Below are 26,791 nucleotides of genomic sequence, written 5' to 3'. Positions count from 1 at the left end.
AGGTAAGACAGGACTCTCAAGGCATCAGCCTACACACACACACACACACACACACACACACACACACGCACATGCACACGCGCACACACACACACCGAGATATAAGCTTTAGAAATAGCCACTCGCCTACTCCCTGAGGCAAGTAGTGGTTTAATCTAGAGGAGTCTTGATCAATGCTCTTTTGTTCATTTAATTACCAGTATACCTCGCAAGGGAGTTTTTTTTAAAAATGTGCGTGAGCTGTTAAAAACTTCTGTCCATGTTTCCACATCTGATGTATGCATATCTGATATGCAGAGATCCTACATCGTGGGTGCAGGTTATACTGGGGGGAGAGAGGAAGAGCTGCATTATCTGTGGTCTGTCGGAAGCCATCCCTCTCAGTTGGCAGAGGGTGGGCAAAGGATGGTGTGATCTGGCCACAGGCATGGCTCCAGCGTGCCCCACCTGCTCGGCTCAGACATTAGAAAACTGTGGTGGCTTCCTTCCTTCTTGGTTTATCTTGTCTCCGAGGGCTCATGCCACCGTTGAGAACCGGAGTGGAACTGTCATCAACACTGAACATGTCACCCCCTCCTTCCTTGTCCTGCCAGACCTTCACCCCCTCCAGATCCCTTCCCCCCTCCCCATGGTCTTGGTGCTAAGATAACTTTAGAGTCATTGCTGCTAGTCGATAGCTTTTCATTATATAAATATATATATATTATATATTATTTTTGAAACTTTTTTGTTTGTTTTCAACAGTGATGTAGCATGTTAAAAAAACAAAAAACCAACTGGTTTTCTCCGACTGTCCCACTGCCAGGCCTCATATGCTGCCTTCTTCAACAAATCAATGCACCCCTGCCTGGTGACATTCACCCCTCACCCCCCTCCCCAGTCGCATGTACTTTCCCACCCTCCTCTGAACAAGGAGAGAGTTAGCAGGAACTTGCAAGGAAAGACCCAGAGCCCTTCCTCGTGCTTTGAAGTTCCCAGCTTCATCCACTTCTCCACTTTAGGCCGATGTTTTCTCTCCCCATCTGCCTTCTCCCATCAGGGTCAGTAACTGTGGTCAAGTGCAAAGCACAAGGGTCCACCTTTCCCTCCCCAACTTCCTCTCCACCACACACACCCAAACCACCGTGTCTCTGGGAGCTTCCTTTGAACATCGCACAGACTAAGATGCGTTGAGGGCAGAGATGGCTGGCAAGGTGGGCCTCCGTAGGGGTCAGAAACAGTAGTCGGGATCCTTTCTTCTAGCCAACAGTTGCCTTACGCCTCGTCCTGCCCCCCTCTGCACCCCCCAACCCACTATGTCAGGAGATAGGGAGTCCTCCCCTAGACCACTCATTTGGAAACCAGGAGGAGAGGATCGCTGATGGCTGCCTGAGTACCACATCAAGGCTGCTACTGTGTCCTCTCAGGAGGCTGTGGCCAAAATTAGCTCAAATTTTTATCCAGAGGGGAAAAAGTCCTTTGGGCCAATGCCAGTGTCTACCTTGTCTTTTTAGAGGGGCAGGAGCTGGCCACCTGCCTCTGGGCCAGAAGCATGAGCAGCTGCTAGCCATCACCTGCCCAGCTAGACTCCAGACCTCAGAGAGGATGAGCTCTCTGGCAGGTCCTGAAGTTTGGGAAGGCATCTCTAAAACTCCAGATGCCCATGACACTCTGAAGGCCACTTTGCCTTGGGACAGGGAGCAATTTGGGTGACACACCACTGCAATTGACAGAGTCTTTACCCCTTGGAGGCTCCAGTGCTTCTATCCTGTGAATGCTGCATGCAATTACCCATGATTTCCATCCCTGGCGTTTCCACTCTTCTGCGTCCTTGAGAAGGACTCTTGGGCTGTGGGGACCCTCAGGGTTTGGCCCAGGGAACCGCATGCTTGGGCAGTCTAACCTCCCTTTGATACGTACAAAAAGCTGTGGCCAGGCGGTCCTTGCATCCTCTTCCCTTCGGACGAGACAGAGCCCTTAAACTCAGCCCCTGGCTTAGGAGTGACAACCATTGGCTTAGAATGAAAGGTCTGTGTCTCTAGAACTGAAACTTGGCCTCATTGGGTTGGCTGATTAGTGACTTTCTTTGGTTCATGGAGGGGGCGGGAAGTGAGATCAGGTTCGTGGCCAATTGTGCCAAGTAGAGACATCGCAAAGCTCGGGAGCCAGAAGCCCTTGTGATTAAAATGGTCTGCTTTTCCTCAATGGAAGAAAAAAAAGACCCATTGCCATTTTGTACCTATCTGTGAGACCCGAGGACAGCCCAGCCCTGTCTGTAACTCTTGCCATGTCCCAATTTCCACGTTTTGCCTGCCTGGTTGAATGTGAGAATCCAGGCATCCACAACACCAGCTTTTTTTTTTTTTTTTTTTTTTTCTTTCTTCGATGGCTGCGGGCAACATCCTATGGTGCTGAGCAGACCCTCATTTCCTCATCCTCACTGGAGGATGAGACCAGGCTCGACGTCCTGGATCCCTGGATGGTCGCGTTCGGTGCTGGGCCCTGAATCTAGGGCAACTGGAGGTCTCCACCCTGCCCCTGCTACCTGTTTCCATGCTGAGTTGTCTTGCTGAGGCCCCTCTCCTTGACTTGCTTATGTTGACGCTTTGATTTGGAGAAAGGACCTTGTAATTATTTAAGATGATGTTTAAATATTTTCCAATTGTTTAGAAGTGTTATCAAGAAGGAGAAGTGTTATCATGCCAGGCAAAAGCATGTAGAGTGCTGAAAATGATCGTGGAGAGACTGAAATGGACCAGACGTGGCCCAGCTTGGGCTGTGGGGCGGGCATCATTTTAGCTGTCCACATGGAGCCTCATGGGGTCCAGGAAGTGGCTTGGGGGTTGAAAGAGAACTTCTAGATTCCTCCCCGCCTTGTTTTTTCTCCCACGCCCCCGTAGGAACAGGAATTCTGTATCTAGAGCTGGTTGTGGTTTCCGGTCTGGGTGGATTTCCAAGTAGAATTCGTGTTCTTTCTTGGTCCCTACACCCAATTTGGGTAGAAGGCTCTGGATCCCCTTGCCCCTTCAAGCAGCAGGCCCAGCCAGGCCAGCCTGGGACAGCCAAAGTGGGGAGTGCCTTTTCCTTAGACAAGAAAGGCATGTTCAGAGGGCAGGTGAGCTTGGGACAGTCCCATTGCAGATGCCGGCCTCTGGGGGACGTGGTGCTGGGTCATGGGTTCTAGGCTGGCTCCCTCCTCCAACCTCGAGGAGGGAAGATTATGTCCAGAGATACACAGGGCCCTTCTCCTGCTTGGAGGAAGGCCCTCTCTGCTATCTGTGGACATGGTGCTTTAGTTGAGTGGATGGAGCTGTGATATTTTAAGAAGACTTTGAGGTGATCTTTGTGTGTTAGCCAGAGGGAGGAAAAGTGCCCTTTTGGGAGGAAAATGGTACGGCCCTCCTCTTCCGTCTGGCTCTCCCCATCCCCCCATCCCTTCAAGTGGTATCGCCCTGGAAATACCTATGCAATCCAGTCTCCCTAGGAGAGTGCATGGAAGCAGGGGTATGTGCAGTGTATGATACAAATGCTACAGCATATATATTGTATATATGGACATATGCAGTACGTATACACACAGAGTAAGAGATTAAATCCCGTCTATATATCTATGAATAATATCCTATATATTTATACATTTCTATGTTTAAATAGATATAAAAATAGAGTCTATAGAGAGCTGGGAGAGCAGCGGGAAAGCCTGTCGCTTGAGAAGAGGGAGGAGGCAGAGCCTTTGCAGGGGGGCCGGGGAAGCCGAGCAGGCAGGGTTTGCTGGGAACGGGCCTCCGAGACCCGCAGTGTTGGAGAGGAGGGGAGCCGGGCCCTGGCCCTCTCCGTGCACTTTCTCTTCTTTCCCACAGGCTTGGTCTGAGGTTGGAAGGAGATACTCAGCCCCTGAGCTCCCCCTGAAGTGCCCCTTTAGTCCCCACCCCCCACAAGCCCACGCTTGGGTGGTCACTGCTGCTTGGCAGTAGGATGTGGTCTCTGACCCCTGGTGGAGGGACCACTGCACAGTTTCCCCCAAATACCCTCCCCCTCACAGGAATGAGCAGAATTTGTGGCCATAGGAAAGGTGCAAATTGGACCAAGAGAGGTCCAGGAAAGATGCCACCCGCTCCCCCTTTAGATGCTTTTTGCTGCCCCCTAGAGGCCAAACCTCTGAACTACAGCCGTCCTGGCCTCCCTCACCCACTCCATCGCTGTCTGCCAGGGCAGCATGGCCAGCCGGCACTGCCCACCACCCAGAGGCTTTCTGGCCAGGGCAGGGGGCATCAGCTAACGGGGAAGGGTGAGAGAGACATATCCGCACACTCATAAATTCAGTAGCAACTCAAGTTCAGAAGCAGGGCTTTGGCCCAGCCCACTTTGCACAGCTGCTGCTGGCTGTACTCAGGACAACGCTCCTCCCTCTCTTGCACGGAGGCCCAGCGAGCCCTCACCCCACCGGCACCGTAACAGGCAGGTGTAGTTCACATACACTGTTCTGATTCTGTGACTCGAGGCAGAGGCTAAGCCGGATGCCCCAAGCTCGTTCACTTCCTCTGGGGAGGGCGCCTTCCGCAGTTTGTCCCTGCTCCCACCCCTAGATGGCAGGGATGTCTGGGGGCCTGAGGGGACACTGGTGTCACTGGCAGCATGACGAAGGGCTTGTGCAGCCCTGACAGAATCAGGAACCCGTTTCACTTCCAGGTTTCTCTCGATCGTTTCTTTCCCTGGGAGGTAGGGGAGGAGGGGCTGATGGGGCTACAGATGATGGGAGACGGAGGGCAATGGCATCCTCTGCTCGCTAGACCGGCCTCTGCCTTTTGGCTTTCAAAGGCGCTTATCTCCCATCTCCGAGCCTCCCCTGACCTCTGTCCTACTCTTCCCTACCATCTTACCAACGTACCTCAGTCCCCAGCAGACATCCCCATACCTACGGTCCGGGGCGGGTCTGTTCTGACAGTGCCCACCTCTTCTCCCCTCCACGTCCACCTGGGTCTCCTCGAGCCACAGCTAGCTGCCAACCGGGCCTCCGAACACCCTCCAGTGCCTGGCTCAAGAGAGACCAGGCCCGGCCCGAGCCTTCCTCCCTCTGCGGTGGACCAGACCCGTGGCCAGGGGATGGGCATCCCCGGGTAGCAATCCCACAATGCACTGTACCTCAGAGAGAGAGCATACCATGGGGCATCAAGGGCGCCGGGCCCTCCCTCCAGAGGAGGACAGCCGGTTACAATACTGCTCACAAAAAGACAAGGGCCAGGCTGCCCTCGGGGCACCCTCAGTCTTCACTTTTGCCCCGTCTCTCTCCTTCTCTCCACCCCCCACGCTGCTGAACCGTTTCATTTCAATCACAAAGGAAAAACACAGTGGGGGTGGGGGGAATACCTAGGAGTCTATTATCACATACATATTAATATGTTAATACTTTCTTTCTTAAAAAAAACAACTCTTGATGTTATTATTTTGCAGACTACGCTTTATAGTACCTGTGTGACGGGACCTAGAACACTGGATACAAATAGAGCTATGTTGGTTTATCATAATATGTACGCAGAAACTTTCCTTTTGTCATATTATCCTTGTAATGTAAGGAGATTGTTAATAAAAGCATTTAAATTTACCCACGGAGGTCGAATCTCTGCCTTCTTGCCTCTCTCCCAGCCTGTGCTCAGGGCAATTCAGAATGAGTCCCATGCTTGGGTGTCAGGTGAGATGCCTACTGCCTGCCACGTCGGAAGGAACTGGAAGAGGCCTTTCAAGTGCCTTCCTGCTGTTCTCACTTTTCCCCCATTCGAGTCCACTTCCACCAGGTAACTTACATGCCTCACCCACCAGTCAGGCCAAAAAGAGGTGTCACCAAAACCATTTAAAATAAATCTCTCTGCCCTCACACACATTTAGCCCACAAAAATCTCAGATTTTATTGCAGGTAAACAGTGTTCTAATTCTCCCTCCAACTACCTCGCATGATTCTCCACTGGCAGACTCAATCCCCAAGGAGGGGTCCTTCCCCAGTAGTTTGCTAATGGCAGTGGTCTGGGGGTGGGTGATAAGTGGTGGGGTTTTTTTTGTTTTTTTTGTTTGTTTGTTTTAATTTAAATTTTTTTTTAATTTTATTTATTTATTTTTGGCGGCATTGGGTCTTTGTTGGTGCGCGCGGGCTTCTCATTGCAGTGGCTTCTCTTGTTGCGGAGCACGGGCTCTAGGCGCGCAGGTTTCAGTAGTTGTGCCTCGCGGGCTCTAGAGCGCAGGCTCAGTAGTTGTGGCGCACGGGCTTGGTTGCTCCGCGGCATGTGGGATCTTCCCGGACCAGGGCTCGAACCCGTGTCCCCTGCATTGGCAGGCGGATTTTTAACCGCTGTGCCACCAGGGAAGTCCCGATAAGTGATGTTTTCCCCAAATTGTTTTAGAAAGAAGATGGGCATACATTCAAGAAAAATATGGAAAAGTGGTGGTATTGTTTCCTCCCGGATGCTGAACCCTCCTCCTCTCAGCCCCTTCTCACCCCAGCCCAGCTTCCTGTCATGGGCCTTCCCTCTCCCTTTTTCTGAACCTCCGCCTTCTCAGTTCCCACCATCTTCCTCCCAGCCTGTGTCCCTTCCAGCCCCTAGGTCACCCAGAGGCTTCCTGTTTTGAAAGCCTTTCCACAGTCTCCATAGAATGTTGGGGTTCTCTTCTTTTCCCAGGGGAGGGGGAGTGGGAAGGAAGGAGCAAAGGGGCACAGCTGTCCATGTCTAACCAGCTCCGGTGAAGCAGGGTCAGCCCCGCCCCACTGCTGGCCATCGGATTTGACCCACATTTGCAGCTGGGAAGCAAGGAAAAGAAAGATATTCCATCTGCACTTGGCTGTTAGCTGGGTCTTCCCAAAGTGGGGCTTGGAGGATGTGGCAAGTGGGGAGGTCTAGTCCACTCCCTCCCCTCCCTCTTCTCCCCAGCTGCCCCAGCTTCCCTCTCCAAGCTTCAAAAGACAAGTTCACCCCAGAGAGAAGACTCAGGAGACTGGCCTGAAGACCCAAACGTCTGCTGTGTGACCATTTCTACAGTGATCTTTTGAGAACACAGATCTAGTCGTGGTATCCTCTCTGCTTAGAAAGCTCTAAGGGTTTCCCATTGCTCTTAGAGTTCAATCCAAAGTCCTGATTGTGACCCATCAACCCTGCATTGTCCAGCCCCTGCCTACCTCCTGGGCTCCTGTGCCCTCCTCTGCCCGTGCTCCCTGGCCTCCTCTCTGTTCCTCAAGCTCACTGGGCTCTTTCCCACCACAGGACCTCCCAGTACCCTGTGCCCCCTGCCTGGAATGGTTTTCCCCAGGATGGTAGCTCTTCTCATCTTTTAAGTGTCAGCTAAAACACTTCCTTCTGAGGGGGTCTTTCCTGACCACGCCCTCTAAATAGCCACCCTCAAGGCACTATTCATTGTTTCTCCTGGGATTTTCATTCATAACACTTACCTCACTTTGGAACTGTGTAATTATCGTGTGTGTGTGTGTGTGTGTGTGTGTGTGTGTGTGTGTGTGTGTGTTCTATGTCTGGTCTTCCTCCTCTGTATTGTAATGCCCATAAGGGAAAAGTAGAGACTTTTTTTTTTCTTATTTTTTATTTTTTTTTTTTGCAGTACGCGGGCCTCTCACTGCTGTGGCCTCTCCCGTTGCGGAGCACAGGCTCCGGACGCGCAGGCCCAGCGGCAATGGCTCATGGGCCCAGCTGCTCAGCGGCATGTGGGATCCTCCCGGACCGGGGCACAAACCCGTGTCCCCTGCATTGGCAGGCGGACTCTCAACCACTGCGCCACCAGGGAAGCCCAGTAGAGACTTTTTAATACCACTGTGTGCAGTTCCTGTCACATAGTAGGCACCTAATCAGTGTTTATCGAAGGGATGAATGAATGAATGTAAATTTTATTTGCCTGATAAAAGTGCAATCCCAGCAATGCTGTATTGGTCACAGTAGAAATCCCAGATTCTTCCACTTTGCCTGTCTCTGTCTCAGTTTCCTCATTTGACTAGGATGCCCCAGCACTTGACACCCGGCTACACCTGGCCTTGACCCAGCCCCTTCTCTACAAAGTGGAGGCGGCCCCTCAGCTGCTTACTTGAGTTCTTCTCCACTCCAACCTGCTCTTGTCCTTTGGATAATGTTCCACCCCACCCAGGCAGGTATTTCAAGTTCCCCCAGGGAAGAGAACTTTTCCAGCTCCTTCCAGAGTGGCAATTCTGAGTCCATGGTTCCAGGTAGCATTGTGAAACTACTGCCTATGCACCTGTTACATTTCCAATAAAAACCCTTGGCCACTGGCTCTAAGTCAGAGCCTGAACTTTAGGGTTAGAGTGGTACCAGATTCAAGTCCCCCCTCTGCCTCTTACAAGCTGTGAGACCTTGGACAAGTCATTTATCTGAGTCTGCGTCTTCAGGGCTCAGTACAGAGCAGAGCCTTAACAACATGGTGACCAGGGTCATTATCATCGTTACTGTTACCTCTAACATCAGGTTGAAGTAGATGCTAGGAAGTTTAGGGTTCCCTTCTTTCACCCTGAATCCCAGGGTCTACCCTGGATGAGGGGTTGCCTGTGACTTTTTTTTTTTTTTTTTTTTGCGGTATGCAGGCCTCTCAGTTTTGTGGCCTCTCCCGTTGCAGAGCACAGGCTCCGGATGCGCAGGCTCAGTGGCCATGGCTCATGGGCCCAGCCGCTCCACGGTATGTGGGATCTTCCCAGACCGGGGCACAAACTCGTGTCCCCTGCATCGGCAGGCGGACTCTCAACCACTGCGCCACCAGGGAAGCCCGCTGTGACTTTTAATACAGAGCTACCAATACCTATGCCACAGCTGGCTTGGAGACCTCTGCCTGACTCACCTCTTCCTTCTCAGCCTGGAGAGAGAGCCTCAGGGCACTTTCTTCTGGTCAACAGCTCAACTCACCTGGCCCTCGAGGGAAAAGGGACTGCAAAGACGGTTGGTTGGTTTGTTTTGGGCTGGGAGAACAGATTTCTCTTCGTCTGTCCCTGGTTTGAATCCTGAGTTTCTGAAACAGGATTTCTACCATCACCCACTTGCCCTGAGCCACCAAGAATGAGTGCTGGGAAATTGGGATGGGAAACCAGGCTCCAGCAGAGTCTGCCTTGAGAAGAGACCTCACCTGGCTGAGGACAAGCCACCAGTAGACTGGTTTCTGTGGTAACATCTGGCTTCCAGTCTTAAGACAGGCTTCCTCCCACCTCCTCCCAGGTAGGCACCTGCCCCCATCTCTGGCTTCGGGAAGCTGCCAAGGTCCCCGCCAGGGACCATCTGTGCTGGCTCACCTGCAGGAGACGAGGGAGGGGCACAGGGGGCCTTCTCCAAGGCTGGTACCAAGAAAACACCCAACCCCCTAAATCCATCCACAGCCACATCCCATGGCTCTATCCTTGACAGGCATCTGCCCAGGGAGGGAGACAGAACAGATGCCAGGGTTCCAGGCTCTTGAAATGTTGGGCTTCTAACTGGCTCCGAAAAAATAGAAACTCCTGGGTGGGAAATTACCACTGGCTCCATTAGCAATTAAGCAAATGAGAAGAGGCTGACTCAGAGCCTCAGGTAACATCGCAAACTGTCTGGAGGAGCAGGTGGCTGTCAGGACACCAGGCCGGGGGCAGGGAAGGCAGGTACACGTGTACGTGGGTTTAGTCCATTTTATGCATGAGATTGGAGGCCAGAGATACATGTGAAAAGTCTCAATTACCAAATCACAAAATGTTCAAACTTGAAGAGTGATCATTTGGTCCAAATTTATTTTACAGATGCGGGCACAAGCCCAGAGGCAAGTGACGTGCCCAGGGCCATGAAGGTGGCAGTGACAAAGCCCAGCTGGGTTGCAGGTTCTCAGCTCCTAAATGCAGTGCTCTAGATTTGAGTTATTGCATAGGCAGGAGCAGAGTTTGTTATTTAAGGCGGTTCAGGGGAAAGCCCCATATGAAACGATTCCTGAACTCTTCTTGCCTCTTTCATTTCTCTTTTATATAAATCCAGACTCTCAAATATTAGGTTTGGGCTCCAGGAGCCATATTCATAGTTCCCTGTGAAACATAGTCCACGCAGTATTCGGCTACGTGGGATAAAACCCACTTCTATTTAATTATGGAAATTTAAATCCTGGTTGTAATTAAAAGATAACAAATATGTATATGATATAAAATAAGGAATTACTTGCACAGACTTGAAAAGCAAAGCCTTTCTTTATGGCTCATTTATCCTTTTTAAGAGCCTTTGGTTTTAATTCCATGTGACCTGGCTGATTGCCTACTGACTTGAAAATTCAGGCCCTTCCCCTGGCTTAATGCCTGAGCCCCTTCCGGAAGCCAGGACCGCAGCAGCCATCAGGAGGGCCTAAGATGACAGGATTCTGGAAGTTCCCTTGTCCCTGCCCACCACCTGGAGCACAGGTGAACCCCAAGCCACTGCCCTGACTCTTCCAGTGATGGGAGTACTACTTTGAGGGATGTTAGAGAAGGTCTCTAGTTTCCACCTGATTTTTCTTCTCAGGAATAAAGTTAAATCCCCAAGAGGCCTTGCCCAAGAATGTTCACAGCAGCAATTCCTCTAATGGAAAAAAAGAAAAGAAAAGAAATATCTAAACATACGTCAACAGGAGAATGGGACTGTGGTATATTCATGCAATGGAAAATAATACAGCAGCAAAAAAAAATAAAGGAACTAGAGCTAAATAAATGTGCATGGATAAAGCTCAAAATTTTAATGTAGAGCAAAAATAATGTGATGCAATTTAAAATTAAAAACATGAAATATTCTATAGTGCTCAGGGTTTACATGTACAGGTAGTAAAAAGATAAAGAAAGGCTTGAGGTGAGAAACCCTAAATTCAGGATGGTGGTCTCCTGAGTGAAAGGCTGAGGGGATTTCAACTGTATTTGTCAAGTTTTATAAAACTTGGCAGGGATTCATGAGTGTTTATCAAATTATTTTTCTACATTTTATATGTCTAAAATATTAAGTAAAAGGGAATAAAAGACACAAGGCAGCTGACCCTGTTGGAAATTATTTATTTACCACTGCAAGATTTTTGCTCCAAAGTGTGACACCAGACATGTGACTACAACATCTCATGCGTCTTTTTGTGCTTCGGTTCATGATTGCAAAACAGACACACACTTAGAATTGACAACAGGAACACAGGCAGCAAAAACAAATCACAAGGACTAGGTCTCTCTTTTGGTGGTCCTCACCTCCATTTGGCTTAAGCTGCCCAGGACTCCTTTACATCCCAAAGGAATTGCCCCTGAAGAACTGCTCTCCCAAATTGTTCTCTCTACATAGCTTTGTTTGGGGTGATTTGCCACTGAATCCACACCAAGAGTCACATCTTAGATCGAAATGGACAGATGCATGCAAAGCCTTGATCAATAGGCCCTCAACAAATATATACTGATTTGAGGCAAGGAGTGAGTTGCAGATTAATGAGATTAGACTCCCAATTCTCTATCCCATCGCCGCGTATCTATGACACAGCCAGATCACCTTGTGGGCGACAGCCCAGTCGAGATGGTTTCTCACTTTATTTTCACCTCTGATTCATGCACTTCTTAGAAAACGCTTCCTGGCAAAGGACAAGGTGTTCTTTCAAAAAAAAAAAAAAAACATCAGATGCGTTCACACAGACTCCATTACTGTAATTTGGTAGTAAATTGCAAGTGTATCTGGTACAAGGTAAGCTGATGCAAAGATTAGTGAAGTTTTTTCATCTGGCAATCTGATATCTCTGGATAATTTAAAATTCACTGAGATGGAGTTTTGGTGGAAAAGCACAGCTTTTAAATCTTGTCTATCGTTAATTACATTTACATGGTGAGCTATAAATTGTCATTAGGTGAACGGTAATACTCAATGTCATGAATTTCTAGGCCAACTGCTGAGGTGTCTGATGACTTTACTGTTGAGAACTCAGCTAGGACTCTAATTTTTATGTAATTTACATAAAAATGTGTCTTTTCCTGCCTACTCCCCTATCCAGTCTTCATTCATTAATTCATTCAACAAATATTTATTGAGGGTGCATGAGCCAGTTCTATTCTAGGCATTTGGAATATACCAGTGAACACAACAGGCAAAATCCCCTGCAAAATCTGTCTCATTTCTATACAACCTTGTTAAGTGAAGTGACGGCTGACATCTAACATGTTCAGCAGTGACATCTGACTCCCATCAGAGGCAACTTTCAGTTTGGATTCTGGAAAACTAAACCTTTGAGATCCAAAGAAATGAATGCCTCATGATAGAATGACTGTGGGTGGAGTTGATATTCTTGGATTGGGGGCCCCATTAACTCACCTCAAACATCCTTTGGTGTGACTGTAAGGCAGGCGAATGGACTTATAAGGAAGTAGAACCCATATCTCCTGATTTTAAGTCTGGAATCCAGACTTTTTTAGATTGGAGTAGAAGATGTTAACAAGAAGAGGGTACTGGTCAGCTTACATAGGGAATGTTTCGTTCTGTTTCAGCATGCCAACCAAAAAAGGGAGACCAGAACGGTGAGGGGGATCTCCAAAACACGTCGTAGGAAACCACGAACAAATGTCTTGCCTAAAAAAACTTGGCAGACGGTGGCAAGCCTTAATGGGAGAGATTTCCAGTTACGTGAAAGAATTTCCCATTTGAGAGGGATTAGATATTTTTCTGTTTCTTCAGGGGCTAGGTGGAAATTATTTCTAAATGCTTTTCCACTTCTGTCCAGAAAGGGAAAATAACGACCAAAAGGTGATATGTCTCTACTCAGATTCTCAGGGAGAGACCGAGAATGATTTGACTTGTTAAAAGGACTGAAGGAAAGGAATTCATTTTTAGGTCAGGGGCCTGGGTGACATCTGAAGGCCCAGAGTTTAGATGTCAGTATTAAAGAGTCCAAATGTAGAATCCATGGTTCTGGAAATGCCCGGGATGATTCTGGAACTTTCCGGGCATGGTCAGTTGCCAGCATGAAGCTTAAAGATGATCTGCTGGTGGCCTCGGAGTTTGTCTCTAGCCAGGGATGCCTATAGCTCTCAAGCACAATTTCATCTATCACGTCATTCACAGAGACAGAGCTGCTACGTCACTAGTCCTATTTTATGGATGGTCAGCAACAGAACCCAGGAATCCTGGTTCCCAGGCAAAGATTATAACCACCCAGCGAGTCTCATAATATTATTAATGATGTGAACAGCTATTTGGAATAATCAGGTAGTGATTTGAAAGCTAGCTGCTCATAATGTACTAATGAAAGTGATAGGTCCTAAAAACAGAGGGACGGGGGCACATTTGCAAAAGACCTCTTTCCCTTCTCTACCTCCACAGAGCCAGACTAAACTAATATGTGCCCCAAACTGAATTCCTCCTCAGGTGGCTGGTATACTGAGAAGGGATGCGTTTGACTCAGAGGGTCACTTCGGTGATGCTGGTGGACATGACAACCAGCATCCAATAACTCACGGGGGATCCCACCTATTCCTGGTCAGGGAAGATCTCCCCAAATATAATATAAACTGATTTTGAGATGAAACCATACAATTATTCAATAGAAAGCACAAAATTCAGTCCAAGAGCAGGATCTGAAAAGCACAGGTGAAAACATTAAGAATTCAAAGGATGACATTAAAAACGGAGGCTCCTAAATTTTACACCAACAGTTGAGATGTCCAACCTTGGCACTGTCAGCCCCAGGGTGTTGGGGGCCTGACGAGGACTGTGAAACCCTGTCTGGGATGTTGTAAAAGGAATCTCTCCAAGTGCGGTGCTCCAACCTTCGCATGCAAACTACTCTGTGTTTGTTCAAAAGGCAGCCTCCTGGGGTTCAGCCAGGATTAAGGATTCGGAATGTCTAAAAGAGGGCCTGGGAATCTGCTGGTGATTCTTCACACACTAAGGTTTGAGAACTGCTGGGTTAGTTAGTGCCTTGGGTCAGTAGCACGATTTCATGCTGGCTAAGATTCCATCCGCCCTGACAATCTCTAATGCTTATGAGATGATCCAGGATACATCATTTCTGTCATCCTTTTTGACACACAATTTTTTTAAAAAAGCCACATTCCTTGCATCCATTGTTCCCCAGATGAAGCTTTCTCTGCATCTGGCCTGACCCCCACTGCAAAAGCTGCACACAGACCGTATATGATAAACATCTCTTCCATAACACAGGTAAGCAAAACGCATTCCTCCTGACCCAAATGCCCCGTCTCCGCCCTGCCCTGCCTTGCTTGTTTTTAAGAGAAACAGGAGTGTGATGGGAGAGGAAGAGGGTCCTGGTCTTCACACACACATCTGTCTTCTGGAGTCAGAATGCGAATGGGGCACAAGAGGAGGTCGTAGAGGACAGTGGGGCTGGGAGCGGGCTGTGCCCGAGGAGGGTGGCGGCCTGGGCGGCTGGCTACAGGTGCAGCTGGTGCCACATGGCAATCTGCCGGCGCGGGTTCTTCAACATCTCTTCCCAGTGGCTGCGCTCGGAGCCCGAGGCGTGCAGGCCCAGGCTGCAGCGCCCTAGCAGGCAGCTCTGCCCCTCGGCGCCCTGGCCCAGCACGTCCAGCTCCACACTGGAGGCCCGCAGCAGGTCATCCGGCAGCTCAAACATGATCATCTCGTTCCACACGGGGTTGATCTTGTGCTTGGCGCGTTTCGTCTGCTTCTTCTTCAGCTTCCGAGCCTGGTGCTTCAAGGTCACCTTGACAGAGACATCTGGGGAGAAACAGGGGGACAGAGACAGAGAGAAGGGCCGAGAGTGAGCTTCTGGGGTGTGGTGGGGCCTGGGACTATATTCCCTCTTGGGGATGGAGAGACAGGGTCTCTGGCTCAAGATCTGCACTGAGGCACCCTCTCTACCCCCTCTCCCCCACTTCATGGGCCATGTATTCATTCAACAGCTATTAAATGCCCACCGTATGGCAGACACTGATCTAGACATGGGGATACGGCAAAAGCTCCTGGCTCAAGTGTGGAGAACAGACCATAGCACGATATATATGGCTGGTCATCAGGTGGCCTATGACTGGGTCACGCTAAGGTACAGCCAGGAAGGTTTGTCATGAACTCTTCCGAGTGCCTTCATGTCCCACATCAAACCAAGCCCAGGATGATGGCTCAGACGTCCTGCAGCTTGATTTTAAACTCAGACCAGAAACACTAAGCCATCCCTATGTCTTCATCCCCTTGGTTCTCCGTCCAAGCGTTTTTGTCTATTCCTAAGATAGTAGGTCTCCTGCTGGTTGGTTGAGTTCTTCTCATCAGTTCTTTTGCAGGTTTTACTTGAGGGTCCCAACCTCATGGGGAGGGTGAGGGCAGCCTGCCTTGACCCCCAGTAGAGCTCTTCACCCCAGGAGACTGGCCAACAGGTCACTAGACAAGCTTTCTCCTAACATCATGAGGCTCAGGACTCAGACTGTGTTTTCATTAGTCAGGGTTTCCGAAGCAAATGTGAGAATCATTGTTACTCTGTATTTATTGCTATAATTATCACTCCCAGGTGGTTAGTTTGTTATTTCAGCAGAGATATTTGAGAGATAAAGTGTTGAGCTGTAATTGTCCTGACAGGAGCTATTAAAAAAAAAAAAAAAAAAAAGGAATAGGAGACAAAGTATTGTCTGGAGGGGATGAGGAAATTGCAATGAATTCTGACCTTTGGCTCAGGAATCTGTCAGCCAGACCAACTCTTCTGATTTCATTCGCCAAAAATCTCTTGCTCAAAGGTTCTGAATGCAGAGGCAATTCTTTATGTGTTTGCTGCTATAAATATCTATTTATTTATATCCTGCTCTGAGCACTTGGCTCCGGGTCCAGGTATCATAGGGCTGACCAATGTTGCTTTTCTGCTCTGACAAGAGAGGCTGTTTGGCCCTTAAGACTTGGGGCCTGTGCTGGGGTATCCAGAAGGAAAAGCCAAGGCTTCCAGAGTACTGAGGAGATGTTTATTTGGGTATATGCACAGACGCCTCCTTAGCCTGTGCACCCACACGCCGTCTGCTGTCACCCACGCTCAGCTGGTGTGGGGATGGCAGGCTGGCAAAGGCTGGGAAGAGAGGGGAGCCTAGGGTGGGTGTGGGGAGTAGAGTGATGGCTAGCTGAGACTGGGGAAGGAGCACCCTGGCTTCCTGACACCTGCCTGCCAACCAGGTCTGGTTGACGAGGGCTGGGCTAAGTTTTCCCTACAGCCCAGACACTCCACTCCCTGGCTACAGTCTGATCCCTGGCTTCCTATGACCCATGGGTAAGGCTGATTCTTCTCGTGATGGATCTACAATGTAGGGAGCCCCAGGTAGCTCATTCCTGGGCCCCAGTGGGTGGGATTGGCCCAGGAGTGAATGCATGTGGATTTAGAGAAGTGAGTGTGGCCTTCCAAACTGGTTTGTATGTTTGGGGTGGAGGACACAGCTGAGGCTGACTCCACAAACGTACTCACGTTCCACATCCCTGCTCACCTGTGCCCACTGCCTCCCAGGTGCCACCCACCTCTGCACATATTCCTCCCAGTGGGAGGGGCCCTAGCTCCCCTCTCACACCTCACTCACCCTTCCCCAGGAGCTCCTTGGACTGATTAGCGTGGAGGTTCTTGGCCTTAATCAGCACCAGTAGGAGGCGGTTGGCAGCCGGGAGGTAGCTGATGGAGAGAAGGACCTCTCCCGTTCCTGCAGACGGCGCCTGAAACAGAAGAGGGGATGCAGGAGGTGAGTCTCATTTAGGGATGCCTTCCGACCCCCTCACCATCGCTGAGGCTGGGATCACACTAGCCTTGTATCCAACGGGCATCCTAGAAACCATTTACCCATCAGTACTGCTTTCTCCACCCTTGCAGAAGGGAGGAAGGCACAGAGGAATTCTGTGTAGCATGTGTTTCAATACAAGTTTTTTTCATTTGCCACAAAACGTGATTTTCCAAATAGTTTATATCCAAATCCAACATATAAAACAGATCAAAGAGATGCCATTCAGGATGTGGCAGGGCCAGAGGGCCTGGATGCCCTCTCACCTCCATCACCCCCGCCCCCGGCTCCTGGGGCGTCTGTATAGAGCCCTAGGGTTCTAGGGAACAGAGTTTGAGAACTACTGCATTGACTGATCAGGTCCCTGGGGCAGCGGGCTGCTGTAAGACATTACTCTGCTTGAAAAAAATAATCCTTTCCAGGCCCTGCAGGGCTGAGAGAGTCAATAATGCGATGTACAAATGCTGAGCAGGGCCTGGCTTGGTCAACAGAATGGCCAACCATGTCAACAAGAGACCGGGCATATGAGGGGAGGTACCACACCAGAGACTCTGGCAGTAACTGTGATTTGCAGGAGGTACTGATGCCTCCGGGAAGCATCCAGCATGTCCATCCCCCATCTGCAGCTTTACAGAGTGTCTCCACTGAAATTCCTACAAGAGTTTGCTTGGAATTTCAACAAATCCATTGAGGGACAAAACGAGTGAAAGAGACACCACAGGAGGCAGGTCACAGCCCAAGGGTAGTGCTAAGAGTATAGACTCTAGAAGTGATTGTCTGGTTTCAGTTCCAATCTTACCATTTACTAGCTGTGTGACCTTAGGCAAGTTATCTCTCTTTCCAAAACCTCCATTTCCTCATCTGTAAAATGGGAACAATAATATCTCCACCCAATGGGGTTGTGAAAATTAAATGAGTAATTATTTAACGGCTTAGAACAGTGCCTGGCACACAAGACAGCATCTGTCCCCTTGCTTTGATGATTAGCATTAGTTATCAGGGAAGGACAGTTACTACTTCTTAAGATGATTAAGTGGGAACATTGTTTCCGGGTGAATGGGAGCCAGTCTGTGTTTAGGGAGTGAAGCTGGATGGAGTAGCTGGCCAGCCCTCTGGCAGGGTCACACCTTTCATCCAGGAGACATGTCTTCAATAGGACCGGAACAATTCAACTAGCCCTAAGTGGCTAGTCATGTGATGGAATGATTCTGGGAGATGCCAGGAATTTGGAAGTGGCATTAAGGGTAGCAGCTAACATTACACACTCTATGCTGGGTGCAATTACAGTATCTATCCCCCGAGCCTTCATCTCCACAAAGCCATCCCCAGCACCTAGCACACAGCTGACACACAATACAGATTTGTGAGAAGGAAGGGTGAGACATCCCGTTTAATCTTGACAACAAGGGTAAGCGGGATGCTGACCTGGTTCCCATTTTAAGCATAAGACCCTGATGCTCAGAGAGGGCACTTCACCACCTGAGGTCATGTAGCCAGTAAGTAGCAAAACTGAGCCTTGAATGGGGGTCTGGTCGGATCGCAAAGCCCCAGTCCTAAACCCGTGGTCCTCCAGCATCCTCGGTGGACAGACCTCTCATTTCACATGAAAGGAACTGAGTTCAGGCATGTGTACTGAGGAGTGGCAGCTGAGCTGGGATGGGCACCAGCCTCCTGATTCAAGATCACTCATTGGAGGTCCACAGTTGTTGGCCTGGGCTGTGGCCACAGGGTGACCAAGTGAGAGAAGCCTGGACCCATCAGCCCGTGAAGGGCTCATCACCTCTGCCTAGGGAGCCGAGAGCCCCAGATGAGCCCAGCTGGCTGTGCCACAGCTGGAGAATTTTAACAGCCTCTGCCCCCTCGGCTGTGCTGACAAAAGTCCTGCTGACAAAAATAACCCTCTTTCCTCCTCCGTCTTTTCTCTGTTTTTTCCCGCACCCACCACCCCTGCATCTTTCTCTCGGGCTCTCAATGAATCATTCCAGCTGCCCTTGGAGTGGGTCACTCTGTGGTCCCTGGTGATGCACATGACACTGTTGAGTGAGTGTCTTCCGGTGAGAACTGGGGCTCTGCTGGCACCTCCCTTAACCCATCCTGACCAAGAGAAGAAAAACGTGTGGGCTACAGCAACTGATGGCTCCACCCACTTTGTTCACATCAGCTCGCACCCTCCAGCTAGCGGGGGCAAGGGGCTCCCTAGCCTGGCCTTCGGGGCTCTCTCATACACTGGGAGCCCCATCTCAGACTTCTGACTCCACGCTGCCCTCTGAGATTGTCCACATTCGTGGCAAGCCGGCCAGCGGTCCAAGTGGATGTGCGAGTATATTTGCGGAACAGTGACAGCTACAATGAGTGTGACGATTATTAAGATGGATGACCCGTGAGGGCAGGTCTTTTGTCGTCATCACTGCTGTGTCCCCAGCTCCTGGCACTGCGCCTGGCGCATGGTGGGAACCGGGCAAGGTATTTGTGGAATGAATGAATAACTTTTGTTCTTCTAGGGGAAAGGTTGGAAACAGGTTAGGTGCCTGGGGTTTCTGCCCAGGTAGGCTGCATTTCTACCATTTTGGAGCAGCACGAAACTCTCCAAAGCCCTGGGGTGGAGCCCCTCCATCTCCTGAGGAAGCTGGTTTACCAGCTGAATAAACCAAAGTGTCGGGTTCCTCTTCCCTGGGGGGGCCCAGGCTGTGATTCCACACAAGTTCCAAATCACACACTAATTAGAGAGTGTGCTTGGGAACAGCCTGGGTCCAGCTGAGAGTGGCTGTCAGTGTTTATCAATTTTCTGAGGCTGGGAAAGAGAGGAAGATAAGGTGAAGAAGATATCATAGCAAAAAGTGGAGCAGGTGGGGAGTGAAAGCGTACTCCTCCCTCCCTCAGAGTTCATCAGGAAAGGCACCTGCTGACTGCGTCTCGTGCATTGTCGGGCGCTTACATCCCACAGCGGCAGGGGGACGACCCAGGATTTACAACCAGACTGACCTGGCCTCAAGGCCGAGCTTGCCAGGTCCCAGGTGGGCGACCCCACGCGGGTCACTGAGCTACTTTAAGCCTCAGTTCTCTTCCCTGTAAACGCCATAGTCCTGGTGTCACTTCCACCTGGTTGATTAGGGACAGAATTTTGGTGAAGTTCGAAGCATAGCAACTGATAGATGGTAAAGTAAAAGCTCAAAAATTAGTGTCTTTGTTAGTATTTTTATTACTCCAGCATGGGAGTCAGCAAACTTTTTCTGACTAGATAGTAACTCTTTTAGGCTTTGTAGGCTATACAGTCTCCAGATAAGGCACTGACCAGCTGGTTGAGAGACTGGTCATCCAGAAGTCTCCCTCTAGGCACCATCATGGCAGACCCTTGGATGAGGCCTGGACGTGGGGGCCTAAATAGCCACACACTGTCCTGCAGCCCTGACCTTCCCTGACCCCCCTCACTGTCCTGGCCTGTGAAGAATGATGGTTTGCCCTCCAAGGAGCCTCTCTCTGAACAGCAAGGCATCTCAGCAGACTCTTGTTTCCCACTCATGGCTTCTGCAGCAGCAGAGGGGTGGGGAGAACCATCCCACGCTATAACCAACACCCCCTAGCCCTGGTCACTCCTTCAAAGCCCAGCACAAGCACCACTGCACACCAGGCCTTCTAGAACTCCCCGTCAGAGCGCTTCAGTTAGGCCCCTCTTAGATGTCTTATGTCAGATATCATCATCATCATAGCCATCATCACTGTCATCATCATCTGTTCCAACTTCTCCCTCTGGCCTGTACTTTCTACGAGTAGAGGGGCTCTGCCCAGCGCTCCTCTCCCCTGCACTGCCTGGCCCACACTAGGTGCATGGGGAGTATGAATGGTTTTAAATGGGGATAATATTGCTAGCACCAGAGCCAATTCACTCACAATGCTATGTTTTCCATGATGGCGAGGCCAGGGGTGGGTGTGTGCATGGCAAGCTAGAAGCAAAACTAGACACCAGGAATCCCCAGTCCTGAGCTATCAGTCTGCTCCAGGCCTCCACCCTATTCAAGACTCCACCTTACTTTGATATCCCGCCTCCCTCTCCAGACCCCCTCCCCTAGCCTGGGAAGTTCTCCAAAGTTTGTTCCATGAGCACTGGCCCAGTCCTGCATCCCATGCGCCCCTAACAGGTTTTACCTTTCCCGGGGAGAGGCAACCCTACCTTAACTGAAGTCTTCAGCTCGCCCCACTGGGCGGCCCCTAGAGGCACCGACACCCCGTCCAGGCCCAGGCGCAGCTCCCCAGCCACACTGTGGCGAGAGAAGCGGTCGCAGGTCCTCAGGGTCAGTGTCAGGGTCGCCGTGGGGAGCTCCCCCTCCGCCAGGGGGAGCACAAGGCCTTCCTCCCACGTGGTGTGCAGCTGCCGCTTCTTCAGGGCCGTCTGGGCCTCCACGGAGCCCATCGTGTTGGCCACGCTGCCCTGGATATAGCAGTCACAGCCTCCATCATGGTCACTGGTCACAGCTGTAGCCGGGGAGAAAGCAGCCAGATGTAGGGCTTGTTGAGGACCAGGGGAAGGGAGAAGTAGGGCCCTGCTGTGAGCTGCAGAATCCGGCTTAGTCGTCATGACCTTGGGTGTCTGAAAGACCCCCCCGGGGCTGACGACACTGGCTTCCTGGAATCGCCTTTCAGTAAGACATTTAGAAATCGGAGATCCTCCTCATGACTCTGAGATTTCCCCAAGGCGCCAGGGATTTTCATTAGTCTTGCTGCTGATTCCATAATTCGTTTGCTCTCTACATTAAATGTTTACCACACAACTACCTGTGATATAAATCGCTTGGCCGCTACCTCATGACTGCTGTTTTGCATTCTGAACTTTGGTGTTTTTAAGGCTTCCCCGTGTGGAAATTTGCACCTGTGGAGCTTTTATGACTGGTTCCTCAATGATAATTTGAGAAGTGGTAGCTGGCGTTACCCAGGCAGAGGAGATGAAGAACTGAGGCCATGTGTCCTAAAAGAAAGAGCCCTGCACTGAGCTTCAAGGGAACTGGGCTTCGTCCCGGCTCTGGCACCAGTTAGTTGGAGTGATCTTAGACAAGTCACCTGATGTTCCTAGACTTCAGTTTCCGAACTGTAAAATGGGACTACTGTGAAGCCCAAATATAAGAAAGTGTATGAAACACTAAAAAAAAAATCTTAAAAGAAGTAAAGATGAAAAACACTCCCTCAAAAAAATAAAATTAAGTACAAAAGTCCAATTTATCCTGTCCCCAGCTTCTAGCTTCCAGGAACCACAGAGTAGTGCATTTTTAGCCCCAATTCCTTTGCAAAGTCTTAGCTTTGTTTGCTGATGGTAAAGTGGATTGTCAGGGTAGGGAGACCAGGGACATCCTGACCCTGTAGGAAAGACTACCTGGTTCTAGGACTACAAAAGCTTTGCTGACCATTCAGAATACCCTCTGTGTCTAGCACAGGCCCCGTCCAATGTCAAAGGCATCTATGGCAGAGACGACTGGCTGTTCACCAAAACCCACTCCTTCTTTTAACTGGGCACCTGCTAAGCCACATTTCCCAGCGTCCTTTGCAGTCAGTGGTCATGTGACCAAGTTCCAGCCAATGGGAAGTGAGCAGGCGTGATGCATGCCTTACGTAGGATACAGCTTTTAAGGAACAGTTGTGCCCTCTCCCTGTTCTCCCCATCCTTCCACCTGCTAGATACACATGACAAGGAGGCCTCAGTGGAAGAAGCCTGGTCCCTGAATCACTATTTGGAGGAAAGATGTCCACCAACCAGGCATCTCCACTTTGGACTGGTATATGAGAGAGAGGAAAAACCCCTGTGTGTCTGAGCATCACACACGTCAGGGTCTTGTTTGTTACAGAGTGCTAATCTAGTACCCAGTGCTACCTCCAGCCACAGATGCTCTGGGGAGACAAGCACACAGAAGGCCGTGAAAGTCAGCTAAGAACATACCTTCCAGGTGAGTCACAAATAGTTCAGCCTTTTGCTTGTCGTAGTCCAGACAGTAGTGAAGTTTGGGAGCTTGGTTCCATCTGGCAGCCTTCTCTGGGTTCCAAGTCTCCATGACACAGACATCCTCCACCACACCTGTTAAGAAGGTAAAGCCATTACTCCCACCCACGCTGGGGTCCTGTTTTCCAGATCATGCCTTTTCCACCTCTGCCACAAACCCAAACCCAAAGCTTCCTAACCAGGTGCAAAATCATGGTGGCTGCACCAGGGAACCACCTGTGGTCCCGGGCATTACCTTTCAAGGGACCATCACAGCCCAGTGGGCAAGACATGGGCTTTGGCGTCAGACATGAGCTGTTACATAATAGTTATGTGACCCTGGACAAGTTACTTGACTTCTTTGAACCTCAGTTTCCTCATCTTTACAATGGGAATGATAGCGGTTCCTTCTTCCTGGAGTTCCTGTGAGCATTAAATGAAATAACGTGAGAAAAGTATTTAACCCAGGGCCTGGCCCCTGGTGAGCTTTCAGTAGGAAACTGTCACAGACTGTGTGGTACTGATCATCCTGTTTTAAGCAAATCATTCCCCAGCCCATCTCCAGCTCCATCTCTCTCACAGAGTCCAATCCCTGCTCCCCAGGAGTTCCTGGCTGGAAATAAATGTCAGAGAATTAGTCAGGCGGGAGTAGATACTGGAGGGCAAGCTTGGAGATAGTGGATTTGACTTTAGAGCATGTTCAGTAAATACTTGCTGAATGAATGAATTTAATTCAGAAGTTCTGAAAACTACAAATATTGCTCACTCTGCCCCTCGCTTGGACAGGAGCCAAACATCTGGAAGATTCTCATTAGTCAAGCATAATGAGAATGAAAGGATCCAGCAGCTGAGGAGACTCCACTTGTAGCAAATTGGAATTTAAATTTTTTTTTGATTTTCAGGACTAATCCAAAGGGCAGAAATATAAAGGAGTATTTAATTTCCAAAATGGTTCATTATTGGGTTCCTGCAAGTAGTGAAGAATCTCCCTGGTGCGTCTAAGCAAGGAATGGGTTGACCAGGATGTGAGCAGCAATGTGTAAACCCAAACAAACACCCACCCAGGACCCGGGTGGCTTCCAAGGGCAGCACATGGACAGTGTCAGAGCAGGCTTGCCTGGCACCCAGAGCTCTCGGGTCTCAGACTGCTTCAGCCTTCAAAATCAAAACCAAACCGAGACCAAACCAAACCCAGCACCCCTGGGAAATGCAGAAGCAGATTCAGCTTCAAAAATCAGGACCCCGTATATGTATAACTGATTTACTGTGCTGTACAGCAGAAAGTAACACAACATTGTAAATCAACTATACTTCCATAAAAATTAAAAAAAAAAGAATCGGCACCCTGAGCTCTAAAAGGGGCTGATGAGGATCATTGATGATGGGAATAGACTGAGCTGAGTACATCATGGGGACAGTGTCTAATCTGGCATCCTCTCCCTCTGCACACCCTGGCCTCTGGTCAGTATTTGCTGAACCAATCAGCTCTTAGATTTCAGCGGAATCAGAACTTGGTTGTTGCCTTCTGTGGTGGGGAAAGGAATGAGGAACCAGAAAGAGAAAACAAATGGATGTGTTCTGAATTCTTCAAAGTTTCAGACTCTGAAGTACTCTGATGCTGTCCTTGGTGGAGAGTGTCCAAGCCTGGCTTCATCCCAACCTTGAGAAGTCTGGGGCTCCCAAGAAAGAGGAGCCCTCCTGTGATTCTGCTTCTGATTCTGATTACCACTCCCAAGGGGCCTCATGCAAATTATTCCCCACCCTCCAAGCTTAAGCTCCCAAGGCCTCAATGGGTTTATTTTAATTTAAAATGTGAGCTGACAAACCTGAAGGCTAAAAGCCAACCAGGATTCGTTCCTCCCACCAGCACTACCTGTATTTGTTCTTGACGAAATGCCAGCATAATCACTGTGGTTCTGGGCTGGGTTGGTGGGGGGCACCTGTTCACTGGCCAGCGTGGTGCTGGACCCAGGCTGGAAGATGCCTTAGGAGCCAGTTACGCTGCTTCTGTTTGCACCATCTCCCTCTCCAACCACACAAAACAAAACCCCAAACCATGTAACAATCCATTCTCCTGGCTGGATTTATCGTCTCCTTATAAAAAGTCTGCATGCTCCCTTGGTGTAGGCACTATCTCTGCCTCCATATCTGCCCCAGCGTCCAGCCTAGCACTGTACACAGAAAGGTGTTATATTCTTGATGTTGATGCTGATGAGGAGGAGAATAGAAACAATAATAATGATGATGTTTTGATTACATCCTTGGGCCAGGCTCTGAGTTAAACACTTTCTATGCATTATTATCTTTACACTTTACAACAACCCTACTGGGCAGGTGATAGTATGATCCCCTTTTATATACGAGGAAATTGAGGCCCCCAAAAGATTAGCAACGTGACCAGGGTCCCACAATGGGTATATAAAAGGGGAGAGATTAAACCCATGACTCTGAAGCCCGTCGTTTGACCACAGCTCTTTATCCCCTCTCTATAGTGGTGCCCACGTCTTGAAAGGGACTCTCTATTTCCCAGTGGAAAGTTGGAGGCCTTGGGGAGACGCAATGTGGGAACATGCAGGGAATAAAGGGCTAAAGGGCTGTAATCCCAAGGTGCTGTGCCCACTGCTTGCCCAGCGTCCAATGCCGCGGACACTGGGGCTGGCCATGCCCGCCATCTACAGAGATGCTTTCACCCCTCGCTGAGTACTGCCCACGGAAGAGTGAGGGGCCAAGAGCCCTACCATTCTGAGGAAGGACGAACAGCTCCTCTGTGACCTGCCTCTTGAGGCGGCTGTCATTCGGGGCCTGGGGGCTGGCAGGTGCGGCGGGCTCCGCTGTGGTCCTCAGCGTGTAGTCAGCGTAGTTGATGACCTCGGGGGCCGTCATAGCCGGCCTGGGGCCGTAGATATCTGGGAACTTGAGGAGGGCTCGGGGCTGAACGGGCTCGGTGGACTTTTTGACGTTGAACTGCACACACAAATCACTCTGATTAGTCCACGAGAGGATCTCTTGCCTGTTCCCACCCCCAGAAATGACAGTAGATGACCTGAGCTTTCAGGGGAGGCAGGGGGAGGGCTGTGGTTCCTTTCCGCTCTGAGGACCATGACTTGGGAAGGCAAAATGTCATCTCCAAGCGCAGCAGAACCCCCAGCATCATGAATCATGCCAGGGCCTGCTGAGATGTCAACACTGTTCGTCCATCCCCCATGCATCCATCCCCTGTGCAGCCTACAGCTGTGCCCCAGGCCTGTCACGGTGGCCTTCCCTCCACTGCTCTCATCTGTGCCACCTGCCTCTTTGTTTTCTCTCCTCCTAGTCTTTCTCTCTTATTCCTCCTCCCCCTCCCCTTCCCCACCCCATGGCTCAGAAATGTCTGTGGTCCCACAGACATTTATAAGACATCCAAACTCCTTGCAGCGACCTATAAGTGCTTGCCCAGCCTGGCCCTGCTCATCTTTCTGACATTGCCCCCAGACCCCTTTCCAGCCACTGAGCAACCTGCTTCTCAAACAGACAGAACTCTTTCTGGGTCTGGCTTCTGGCCCCCAACTCCTCCCCGCAAACCACTCACCCCTACCTCCACCAGCTCTAAATTAAGTCCCTCCTCCAAGCCTGTCCCTCCTTATCACCACATCTAGCGCTTTGCTTTACAGCATCTCTCTCCCCCTGTATTGTTTTCACCATAGCCTGACCTGTTTGTGGTCAGTCTCTCCCACTAGTATATGAGCTCCATAAGCACAGGGATTATGTCTTGCCTTGCTCCTGCAGTGTCTGCTCACAGGGAGCACACAATACACACTTGTGCCTAGGGCTGCCATGTTCAGTTGTGTGTTCTGTGCACTGCACAAAGATGTCTGGATGAGGAGCAAGTGGGGGCTGAAATGCAATTTGTGCACCCCTTGCCCAGCTATGTGCCCTGGGGTAGGGCTGAGTCCACCTTGGAGGAAAGCGCACCTTTTCTTTACACAAAGACCCCCCTGCTTGTCAAGTCTTAAGTGAGCAAGGCTGCCTCATACAGGAGTGGAATCTCCTATCTTTGCCTCCACTGGGGACTGAGATTTCTCCTACTTGAGGGATTCAAAGTTATTTAACAGGCAGCAATACTGAGGACCGGCCCTGCCCCCAGGAAATTGAGAGTGGACGACCAGATCTAG

At 50.1% G+C, this 26,791-nt stretch overlaps 1 protein-coding gene across 1 annotated transcript in view; it reads right to left on the bottom strand.

Moving 5' to 3' along the window:
- Positions 1-14,355: 14,355 nt before the first annotated feature.
- Positions 14,356-26,791, bottom strand: part of SYT13 (synaptotagmin 13) — a 39,137-nt gene continuing 26,701 nt past the window's right edge. Inside the window, exons 2-6 of the mRNA XM_060105284.1 lie at positions 25,379-25,604; positions 22,602-22,736; positions 20,847-21,148; positions 16,487-16,616; positions 14,356-14,660 (exon numbers count right to left, since the gene is read on the bottom strand). Of these exons, the coding sequence (XP_059961267.1) occupies positions 14,356-14,660; positions 16,487-16,616; positions 20,847-21,148; positions 22,602-22,736; positions 25,379-25,604 (1,098 nt within the window). The remainder of the gene's footprint in view (positions 14,661-16,486; positions 16,617-20,846; positions 21,149-22,601; positions 22,737-25,378; positions 25,605-26,791) is intronic.

This window comes from Mesoplodon densirostris, chromosome 7, assembly GCF_025265405.1.
Source record: "Mesoplodon densirostris isolate mMesDen1 chromosome 7, mMesDen1 primary haplotype, whole genome shotgun sequence".
NCBI classification, from domain to species: domain Eukaryota; kingdom Metazoa; phylum Chordata; class Mammalia; order Artiodactyla; family Ziphiidae; genus Mesoplodon; species Mesoplodon densirostris.
This window is presented reverse-complemented; position numbering and strand designations above follow the sequence as displayed.